General features: G+C 30.2%; 1 protein-coding gene across 1 annotated transcript; it reads right to left on the bottom strand.

Annotated features, from left to right (window-relative positions):
• Positions 1 to 1,124: 1,124 nt before the first annotated feature.
• On the bottom strand, positions 1,125 to 3,448 carry LOC140971259 (cytochrome P450 71A6-like). The gene is made up of 2 exons (XM_073433429.1): positions 2,496 to 3,448; positions 1,125 to 1,792 (listed from the first exon to the last, which is right to left on the bottom strand). The coding sequence occupies exons 1-2, from the start codon at positions 3,375 to 3,377 to the stop codon at positions 1,193 to 1,195; spliced, it is 1,482 nt and encodes a 493-aa protein (XP_073289530.1). The 5' UTR covers positions 3,378 to 3,448; the 3' UTR covers positions 1,125 to 1,192.
• Between the last annotated feature and the right edge of the window lie 8,476 nt (positions 3,449 to 11,924).

The following is an 11,924-nucleotide window of genomic DNA, read 5'->3' as shown; positions in this document are numbered from 1 at the left end:
TTCTTGAAAACAAGCCTTTAATTACAAAATATTTAATAACAAAAAATAAATTATCGGTTAAAAATAAAATTGTTAAAATACATTTAATTAAACAATTTTTCCTTTTTTTAACTTATAAAAGAAAGGAAAATTTTACGAATATTAATTTTATTTAAGAAAAAGGAAAACCATAACAAAATAAAACTAATACAAAATTTGGAAGATAGAAAATTACCACCGACAATTATTGTTATTCACTAAAAAAATTATTATAAGTGAACTTATTGTATATCGACAACTGGTATTATACTAGTTTGGTGATCCTTGATTCGCGACGGGAGGATATATATATTATTAATATTTTGTGTGAAAAATCTCACACAAAATCTAATAGAATATATTAAAATTAAAAAATTTAAAAAGCTTTTTTAAAATTAATTTTTATGTTATTGATGATATGATAAATTAAAAAAATTCAAAATTATATAATTTTTTTAATATAATTTTGAGAGAATTCGAAATGAGTCTTCCTAAAATATCCTTTTGACCAATTGATTTTATATACGTTTTTTTGGAACAATAATTTAAAATGGAATAATAATTTAAAAATAAAAAATATTTTTCAATCCTTTCATATCTAATATTTTTAATCCTCTCATATTTTTAAAATGGAACAATAAATATTTTTTCAATCCTCTCATATTTTTAAAATAGAACAATAAATATTTTTTCAATACTCTCTAATTTTTCAATCACCCAACCAAATTATACAAAATATTTAATAATTAGCATATATTATAAATATTTACATTTTATATTTTTCATTCGAATTAAATTAATTATTAAAAATTATAATAAATAATAATAATATACTTAAGCGAGGATGCTCGTCCACGTGGAGCGTCCGCGCTTACAAAATGCGGATTAAAGTATTTTTGAAAAAAAAAAATTTTTGAATCATTTTTGAAATTTTTTTATTTTTAAATTAATTATTAAAAAAAACACCAAACTCGTCCCTTTTTCATCCAGTCTTTGTGATCGTCCCATTGCTAGTTGCACTTGCATAAAACGATATAGTAAAACGAAATATCCTTAAAAATTTGTTGAACTAATTTGATATTTAAAAAGACAAGGATTAAAATTTAGCGTGGGTAAAAAGTTGAAATTAACCAAAAACCCTGAAAGAGTAGAAGACTAAAAGGTCGGTGGAGAGCTAGGCAGCTATGGCGAACACGGGAATGTTTTTGTGGACGGTCATTCCAATGGCATCCGTCATGTCCAAATCCTCCTCCTTTACCCCATTAGGCAACGTAATGTCGAATTTATGCAATAATTTCGCCAAAGCAAGTTCATCGAGAGGTATGGCGAATGAGATACCAGGACACCCTCTTCGACCAGCACCGAATGGAATAAACTCGAAATGCAGCCCTCTGAAGTCGATGCTCGTTTCGAAGAATCTCTCCGGGTTAAATTCTTCGGGATTTTTCCACAGGGAAGGGTCTCTTCCGATTGTCCATGCGCTGACCAAAACTTTTGTTCCTGCTGCGACATCGTACCCCAGTACATTCGTGTCGACAGATGTCACTCGGGGGACGAGTAACGGAACTGGAGGGTGGAGTCGTAGGCTTTCTTTCGTCACGGCTTTTAGATAACGCATTTTTTCTACATCATCTTCAGTAATCTCTTGTTTAGTTCCAGCTATTTGCCTTACTTCTTTCTGTAGTTTTGCCATGATTTTGGGATGCTTTAAGAGCTCAGCAAGCGTCCACTCTAAATGGGTTTGTGTTGTATCAGTTCCTCCAACAAACATGTCCTATCAACGGTGAAAATTAAAAGATGCAGAAAAAGGGTTTTCAGAGTGTTTGATCAAATAAGCAAGTATTTTCTTGGGAAAATAGTGTTTTTGTGAACTAACTTGTTTAATTTTATGTTTAATTAGTCCACTAAATTTTCAAAATTTGTTTTGATATGTTAATTTTTAATTTTGTGTTATTTTGATTCAATTGCTATTATTCTCTAAATAAAGTTGACGTGACACTTAAAAATATTAACTTGTCATATCAGTAATTTGTTCAAAATAACTAAAAATTAAAAGTTAATGTATCAAAATGAGTTTTTTTTTTTAAAAATAAATTAGGGTTTTAATTAATATTTGAAAATGAATAATTTCATCAGCTAGAATTTTAATTCGTCCATATATCAAGAGATATATGATTTTTTTCTCTTATATTAACATACTATTGAAATTTTTATTTTTTTATTTTCAAGTACCTCTTTATAAATACACATGTATTTATATATTACAAAATATATAAATTATTTATTTAAAAAATATTTTATTATCCTGTTTCTTACTGTCACAATAATTTGATAATAATTAAATTATGAAAAAACACAGTATTTTGATAAAATAAAATATTTCAAAAGTACCATAATCTAATAAAAAAACCTAGTAATAGAATCAATGTAAGAAGTTCAGTCATGATAAAACATCAAATAATTAAGGAGTCGTGTACCAGAAGAAGAGCTTTCAAAGCTTCATCGTCAATAGGAGAGGTATCCTGGTTCTCTCTCTGAAATTCAAGCAATATATCCACAAAGTCCGACCCCGCATACTCTTTTCCTTGCCTTTCCTGGTATCTATGATCCCTTATCACACCCTCCAAAAACTCATCAAAATCTTTACACACTTTATCCACTTTAGAATCGAATCCATTTATTTTATTAATCCAAGCAAGCCAAGGGAAGTAATCCCCTATATTCATAGTACCAAACACCTCAATAGTCCGCCTCACAAAGTCCTCAAACACCACATATTTCCTGCCCAACACCACCCTGCACACTACGTCGTTGGTGAGTGATGAAAACATGTCACTAAAGTTTATAGCAGCAGATCCCAATCCCTTGATCCTTTCGATCATAGCAGACGTTTCCTCCTCTCGCACATGACGAAAAGATTGAACCATTTTGTTGCTAAGAAGATGGAGCACGCATATGCTTCTCATCTGCCTCCAATAGTCGCTGTACGGGGCGAACACCACGTCCTTGCTTCCGTATAGCATCTTCTCAGCGACGCCCATTTTCGGCCTGCTTGCAAAGATCAAGTCCTTGTTTTTCATGATCTCACGTGCTGCATCGGCCGAAGAGGCAACTAGCACCGGTGTGCTGCCGAAGTGGACCATAAGCAGCGGGCCGTAGTGTTTGGACAAGGAATGGAAGAAGCGGTGGGGGTGCGAGGTGAGTTGGTGGAGGTTACCGATAATGGGAAGCTTTCTCGGTGATGGCGGTAGGGTTTTCCCGGGTTTTGAAGCTGTGTTATATCTCCATTTGTAGAGGAAGATGATGAAGAAAATGGTGGAGAAAAGTGGGATTATTATGACGGAGGAGAAAGCCACCATTTTCTTGTTCTTAGTTATAACAATTAATGATGCGTAATGGTGCTATGATATCAACATTTAAATATTAATCCGAAGAATGGAAATTAAATGAAGGAATATTTAACGATGGGTAGGAAAGAAAGTCAATTATTTGATATGAAATTTGCTAATATGAAAATGACATTACATATAATTCAAACTGAGTTATAATATAGCGTACGAATTAGGTTATCCAAACATTAAATGAATTCATATGATATTGATATTTGATTATTTGAAAGTGACTGAAATACTTTTTCAATGGATTTATATGATATTTTAAAATTTCAAACGTTTATTTTCCGAAAATGACACTATTTTCTAGATTCATTGGCTTTAAATTCTTCTATCTATTTATTCAAAGTTATGAAATTGATTTTAACAATTTTAGAAGACGACACTTCTTTTCCTGGATTTTTTTTTTCTTTTGAATATCGTTTTCCTTGATTTATTCACAATTTTTTTTCTTGTTCAATTTTAATTTTAGTCCACTAAATTTTCAAAGTTTAGTTTTGATATATCAACACTAAATTTTTCATTATTTTGATACAATTATTGATGTAGGACTGGAGAAATATTGACATGATACCGAAAAATGATGATATGATACTACAATATAATGACGTGGAATTGAAATTACAAACATGACATCGAAAATTGTTGATTTGATACATGTCACGTCAATAATTAGATAAAAATAATCAAAAATCAAAAATTAATATAAAAAAACTAAAATTTGAAAACTTAATGAATAAAAAAAATTATTAAATAAAAAAATTAATTTTTCTATTTTTTTAAAAAAATAATGCTATTTGTACCCAATCATTTGACTCAATCAAGTCAACATTGTCTTGGTGGGTCGGAAATGGCCGACTTATTAATTTATCCGATAAATTATTAGGAGCTGCTCAACGGTACTCTTCGCTGCTGGCTCCAAGATGTTTTCGTAAATAAATTGATTTGCGAACTGGCCAATTTGCGCATTATTTGCTTGGGCATTTATTGTTATCAAATATTTGTGTATAAAAAAGAATTTGGATTATTAATTATTTGTCAAAAACTTGTATGGGCATTTATTGTTATCAAATATTTGTGTGTAAAAAAGCATTTGGATTATTAATTATTTGTCAAAAACTTGTATGAGACGGTCTCACATGTCGTGTTTTGTGAGACATATATCTTATTTAAGTCATCTATGAAAAAGTATTACTTTTTATGCTAAGAGTGTTACTTTTTATTGTGAATATCGGTAGGATTGACCCGTCTCACAAATAAAGATTCGTGAGACTGTCTCACAAGAGAACTATTCTAAATATTTTAATAAATATTTTCATAATTGTACCAATAATTCAATTAATTTAGCTTCAAAAAGGGTCAACCGTCGGACTAGAATTTCGATATATTATATAAAATAATAATACAATATCATAAATAATATATTTTAAATTATAAAGATTTTTAACATTTATATAAATAAAAAAAACATATAGCTATCAAAATTTAAAATACATATAAGATGTATATAATATACAAAAATATATATATTTATCAAAGTTTAAAACCTAAATAACTATATACATATATTCAAAATACCAATTATAGTTATATATTTTTTTTAAAAAAAATCAATAAATTTATAAATTATATTATTTCTAAAATTATATTTTTAACGAAATCCAAATTTCAAATAATCATGTATACAAAATATTAAATTTAACATTTTTAAAAATTAATTTTTCTAAAATAAAATAAAAAAATTCAAAAAACGTTCCAGTCCGTTTTTGAACACACTACTTGTACTTACTAATATCGTATCAATGTTATAATTATGAAAAGAAAATAATTTTTTTGACTATTAATTTGCCATATTTTAAGTTTTGGTTTACCAAGTTTTCAACTTTAGATTTTGATACACTATTTTTGATTATTTGAACTTTCAATCATATTTTGACGGAGTATTGATATAAAACCAAAAATGCTAACTTGGCATTGAAAATGTTGGATCACATAATAAATTATTAATTTATCCGATATCATGTCACTAATCGTACTAAAACCAAAATTAAAATTTAATAAATCAAATAAATTATTTTTCTTATAAAAATGACGGGTTGAACGACGTGGAAGAATTTATGCCATGCACCGCTAAAAATGACGAGTTGAACGACGTGGAAGAATTTATACCATGCACCGCTAAAAATGGGAGAGGTCGACTATTGGGAAAGATAAAAGTGTGCAAGATGATGTGAGGCCATCTCCAACGTTGCACCAAAATGATATTGATGTAAAACACCATTTTGGTGAAACCTTTCTCCTTCTAATCATCGCAGCCCCACTCCTCTGCGCCAAATTTTGACGCAGAGGTTTGTTTCTTTATATATATATATTTGTATTCATTATAGTTATTTGTATTAAAATTATAAATACTGTTTAAATAATAGTCTAATATTTATTTTATTATTTTAATAATTACATATTTAATCTTATAAATATAACAATACAATTCATAAATAAATTGAAAAAGATAATTGAAATACAAATTGTATTTTTATTATATTTGAATTTGTATTTGTAATATGTTTGAATTTGNATTTGAAGTAAATAAATTGGAGATGGACGTTATATTTTGTGTAGAAATCACACTATTTTTAGTGTAAAATTTTCACCAAAATAGATTTTGTGGTTGAAGATGACTATATATGGCAACATCCAAATGATCAACTTATTAAAAAAAGAAATGAAATATAAAGTCAACTTTCTTAATCTTATATGCCAATTATATTTTTCACATAGTCTTGTGTTTTGTAGACTTAGAACCGTTGTAATAAGTTCATTTCTTAATCTTAATAATTAAATATGCATATGTGTTATAATAATATATCTCAAATATTGTATAATGTGGCAACAATTTGATATGGTCTTATTTTGTTACAACAAAATCATAGCAATAAGTTCATTTTATCTCCTCTCCTCTTTACTCATCGAATATGCATATGAGCTAATAATAAGACAGAGAGTTCTCTATGTATTGGTTCTGTCGATGCTACCCTACAGGATCTGAGCCGTTGATTTTAAAGAATTTGATGGACCCCGCATACGAATTGGTGGACCCAGCATAGATGTGGTTAAAATTGGGCCTTTAATTATCTCAAGGGACAGTGCCCCATAAGGTAGGGTGAAATATTCCCTACGGTTCTGTCGATACTGTCCCACAGGATCTGAGCCGTTGATTTTAAAAAAATTGGTGGACCCCGTATATGGATTGGTGGATCCCGCATAGATGTGGTTAAAATTGGACATTTGATTACCTTAAGAGGTAGTGCCCCATAAAGTAGGGTGAATTATGCTTAAATTCCCAAATTGTGTGCTCAATTATATCCGACTTATACCATATTTGCGAGCCATTAAGTCCGATTTATCTTATTTTGTGCTAATAATATTGTTCATAGCCTTTTTATTGTGTTAACAAAAATCGCGACAATAAGTTCATTTCTCATTCTTACTCGTTGAATCATATTAATATGTTTATTTTTCCTACTTACTCATTAAATATGCATACGAGTTACTAACAAGACAAAGGTGGTTCTCCTACATATTTATGCTCAAATTCTCGGGTTTTATACCCAATTGTATTCATATTATACTTCATTGCAAATACATTATGATTGAATTATAATAAGTAAGAGAGAAAATGAATCTATAATTTGAGCTTAAATATATAGATAATCCTCTTTGTCTTGTAAAAATATATATGTTAATTCTGGCGTAAATTCTCGCAAATTTGATATTACTCGGCTACAATTTAGCATAAAACATAATAATTTGAGTATAAAGTCTATAGATAACCCTCTTTGTCTTATTACTACCTCATATTCATATTTAATGAGTAAGAAGGAGAAAATGAACATAATACTGTGGTTTTGTTTTAACAAATACAAGACCCTATGAAATTATACAATATTTGTGAGATATTATTATTAATAATATTCATATTATTACTAACTCATATGAATATTTAACGAGTAAAAGTGGGGAAATGAACTTATTTATCTTGAATATAAGTTACGGAATTATCTCTGTCTTATTACTAACTCAAAATATTATGAAAATTATAAATAAATAAATAACAACGAAAACGATAGACAGATAAATTAAAGAAGAGTAGGTCTCATGTGAGACCCCTCACGGATCTTAATCTGTGAGACGGGTCAACCTTACCCATGTTCACAATAAAAAGTAATACTTTTAGCATAAAAAGTAATATTTTTTAATGGATGACCCAAATAAGAGATCTGTCTCACAAATACGACCCGTGAGACCGTCTCACACAAGTTTTTGCCATTAAAGAAAATATTCAAATAAATGAAAGCATATATTTTTCGAATTACAGACATATTTCAAAACAATATTCATGATAAATATTCATCAATTATCTATCTGTTTTTGTATTGGATTTAGTAGTTTTTTTTATTATTACACCATTGATTAGTTTTATTAAATGAACTAACAAATGACTAATATTCAAAATTAAACAAATAAAAATTTTATAGATACAACGCCATTTTTATATCTACAGTACGAAAAAAAATTCGACAGTAACCAATCTAAAACATGGTCAGTAGCTAAAAAGAACTCTTCAAGAACACATGATCAACAACAAAAATTTAAGTTTCCCGAAGGGACTTAGATTTAGTTGTATGTGCAACTATCCTTTTAGAACTTGATACATTTGTTGCTCGTCGAATCAAGAACCAATGGGCAAGAAATCCTTCAATGATGTTTAGTCCTCACCAATTTCCCAACCACGTCTCCCCTTGATCGGATCAAACTCTAATGTCAAGTTAACTTTGAAGGCATTGTTGGAAATGACAAGAGCTGATCCAGATGTGAACATAACAAATCTGTTTTTACAAAACCGAGCAAATCCTATCACATCTGTCGAATGATAAAACGAATAGTTAAGTCAAATGCGACCAACATACATGTTCCAATTTCATTGTTCTAAAGTTCACTACTGTAGGGGTTATGATACAACACATAAATCTTCATTCACTCAATAATATTCAAAAGTTTAACCATTTTGCCACTCCTAAGGCCTATTACAACAAATTAAGCTATTCAAAAGTTCTATTTTCCAAGTAACAGATTCCAAGAATTTTATCATGTTGTTACATAATTTTGTGCTATTTTCTTAAACTAGTAGCACCGGCACCACATACATTGCTGAATGATAAATTCCTAGCGTCCACTAAATAAGAGATTTTGTGCATCACCTCTCCAATATTCATTGAAATCATTCAATCAACTAACTTATTATAACCAAATGCATAGCAGAACCTAAGCTCAAAACACCTTGCTGAAAGATAATACAATGTATCTAAACATTTTTAAGAAACTTAATACACTTATGTCATAACAATGCATTATTTACAAACTATTGCACGACAAGAAAGTCTAAATCCATTAGCCTTCTCATGAAATAGAACCAGTATTGTTTTGCATCACACATATTGGATCTATCTTTTCTGATTTTAAGGCACACGAGGTATCCGTTTAGCATTAAAACCGAAGGTTCATGCTTCACCTTAAAAGGCTTACCCCCTGCATGCGTTTAGTGTTATCTAAACCTTAATCCAATATGCACAATTGTCGGATTTTAAGAACTATGAAAAATAAAAAATCAATAAAAAATAGAATGCATTAGGATCAAAGCAAATAGAGTTACTTTATTAACAACTTCTGCTGCCACTTTTTTCCCCCAAAATCAGATTTCTTCCAACTGATTTCGACATCCTTGAGTTCCGCCTGTGGGTGTCGATGTCGGTGGGTTTTGGTGGAGACTGAGTTTTCCCGACTTCAGCGTGAATGGAGGGGTAAAAAAATATAAGAGGACTAAATCGTGAATGAAGGAGGAGGTACGTAGAGTAAGAATAAGAATAAGATAAAAATAAAAATAAAATGGGAAAATATGGGAATTAGTTGACCAGAGAGTTTAAATAAATTTTGAGGTGTGTCAGAGATTTTCATATAAATTTTCCGGACACTAGTTTGTATTTTTATTAGGGATTTATCATCAATTTTCCAATTAAATTGCCTAAATAAACAAGTAATCTATTTTATGTTTGTAGGCTTGAATGGATGGAATTGGTAGTTTTGATATGAGAAAATAAACAAGAACAGCCGCGGCCTATAACAGACAGAAATCGGCCCGAAATTGGACGCAAATTTTGCCGACACCTTTGTTGTGTTTCCGGCCGATAAATGGTGTTTTAGGGGAGATTCTTGTTTCCCAACGTCTTGGGCTACCTTATGCCGCTGGATTCGGCCGAGGAATGCCTTATTCCGGCGATCATAAACCTTAAATTCGAATTTCCTTTTTTTTTAAAATGAAAATAAAAAATTGTAAATATGAGATTCAGAATCATGATATTCTATTTTCAACCAAACCAAATATCGAATAATCCAAATAATTTTTTCTAATTCAGATCCAAAATATTCATAAACCCAACGTCAGATCTGAATATATAATTTTCAAAATATTCAAGGGTTTTTTGAAATCATATGTATAAATTCACAAACGAAACCAAATATATGAATTAATTGATATGGAGATCGCCGTGATACCACTTGGTTAAAAATAAATTAAATAAGTATCTGAATCCATAACGATAGATGTTTCACAAAAAAATTGTATAAAACTGTCTCACAAATCAATTTTATGATACAGATCTCCGATCCAACCAACTCAATGAAAAATATTACTTTTTTATGTCACTAATGTTAATATTTATAATAGTTATTTATCTATCCAATCCGTCTCACGAGACTGGCTCCTAAGAAATTTATTCTAGAGATGTTTGATGTAGATATATAAACGTTGAAATCTTTCATAACAATATTCACCATATTAAAATTTTTTGATAATGAGATGTCAAAAATTCAGAGTTGCACATGAAATGTGGACCTCAACCTATATTAATAACTGGAAGAATTATAAACTTCCCTTATTTTTGGTTTAGCACATCATAAATGAGCAAATAAGAAAATATGTCTCTATACAAAATAATATCCGTATTTAAATTTAATGCTCCAACCCCGATAAAGTAAAACATAAGTATATTACTTAACCGGGTTCCATGTTTTTAAGATATCGGTTCATAAACACATTTAATTAGCCCACGCGATTGTGTTCCAACTTCCAACACAAGCTAAGGAAATAATGAAGGTAATCGATCCAATACATGAGTAGGCCTACAGTTTGCCTGCAAAAGATTGCATCTGAGAGTTGCATGAAGTTGAACTTGTGATATTGTATTAACATATATTGCAGATGTAACATTTTTTTTAAAAACATAATTTTACCTACATATATGCATATATGATACTATTTGTGTCATGTCCCTTATATAAATGAGACGTGACTGCAGAAGTGACTATACAAAATGGGTCATGCGAGTGGCTCTTATTCGTCTTTGCTTTATAAAAATATTCAACGACGACATAATTACTAGAAATCGGATACCACTATGCAAGACATCACTTGGACGATGAACTTGTCTTTGCAATTTGAGTTATCACACTTCTTATTGTCAAGAAGATATTCTTTTTTTTAGCCTGTAATTAACAAATCGAGAAGATATTGCTAGCTAGCATGCTTCTTAATAGTAACAACAGAAATTGTACAACTCTTGCATTCAGTCTTTTGTGTGTGTGTGTGTGTGTGTGTGTGTGTGAAACATATATAATGGATAATTGATCATGCAGCTCAACTAGGTTCCCCGCCTCTGGTTTTGTGCTCACTTACACATATGGTCCCAGCCTGATCATGATATTGATATATATCCCCCATGAAATGAGGCAACCACTCTTTTTCCTTTTTTCTGCAAAACCTTGTGTTTTGTGTTGTTTACCACATATTTTATTTTAAGAATTTTGTTACCACATACTTGGATTCTCATTTGCATTGAGGATGTGCGAAAGTAACTTTTCTTTTGGAATTTAGATTTAGGGGTAGGGAAAAAAAGTCAAGTCGGTTCTGTAAGTTGGCTTACATAGGTTTTTGGTCCAATCGGTAGAAATATGTTCTTATTGCAATAAATTGTTTTTTTTTTTTTTTTTTTTTTTTTTGTTTGTATACAATCACCACGATTTTCCCGAAGTTTTCAATTTCGACATATCAGACGCTATGTCAGGATTCAAGCGAAAATTGGACTAAACATGATAAAATTTACCAATTTATTGCATTAAGACCATATATATTTTAATTCGAACAATCAGAAGACCAAAAGCCTACGGGGACGACGACATGCATAGTCAATTTTTCCTTTTTACCTAAAACAGTACGAGGGAAAGAACGAGGCGAAGCAAGTGAAAATTTGTGTGTATAACTATCGCTTTTGGATCATAGAGTTTTGAACCAAGAAAACACAAGAGGGATCGAAAGGGAATAAATAGAATTGAATAAGAGAACATGGCTGTGCTATGGGGGATGGGCGCATTTAGTGACAAATGAAGTTAAGGCAGGCTGCG

The sequence above is a fragment of the Primulina huaijiensis genome, chromosome 2 (genome assembly GCF_012295235.1).
Source record: "Primulina huaijiensis isolate GDHJ02 chromosome 2, ASM1229523v2, whole genome shotgun sequence".
Classification (NCBI taxonomy): Eukaryota; Viridiplantae; Streptophyta; class Magnoliopsida; order Lamiales; family Gesneriaceae; genus Primulina; species Primulina huaijiensis.
This window is presented reverse-complemented; position numbering and strand designations above follow the sequence as displayed.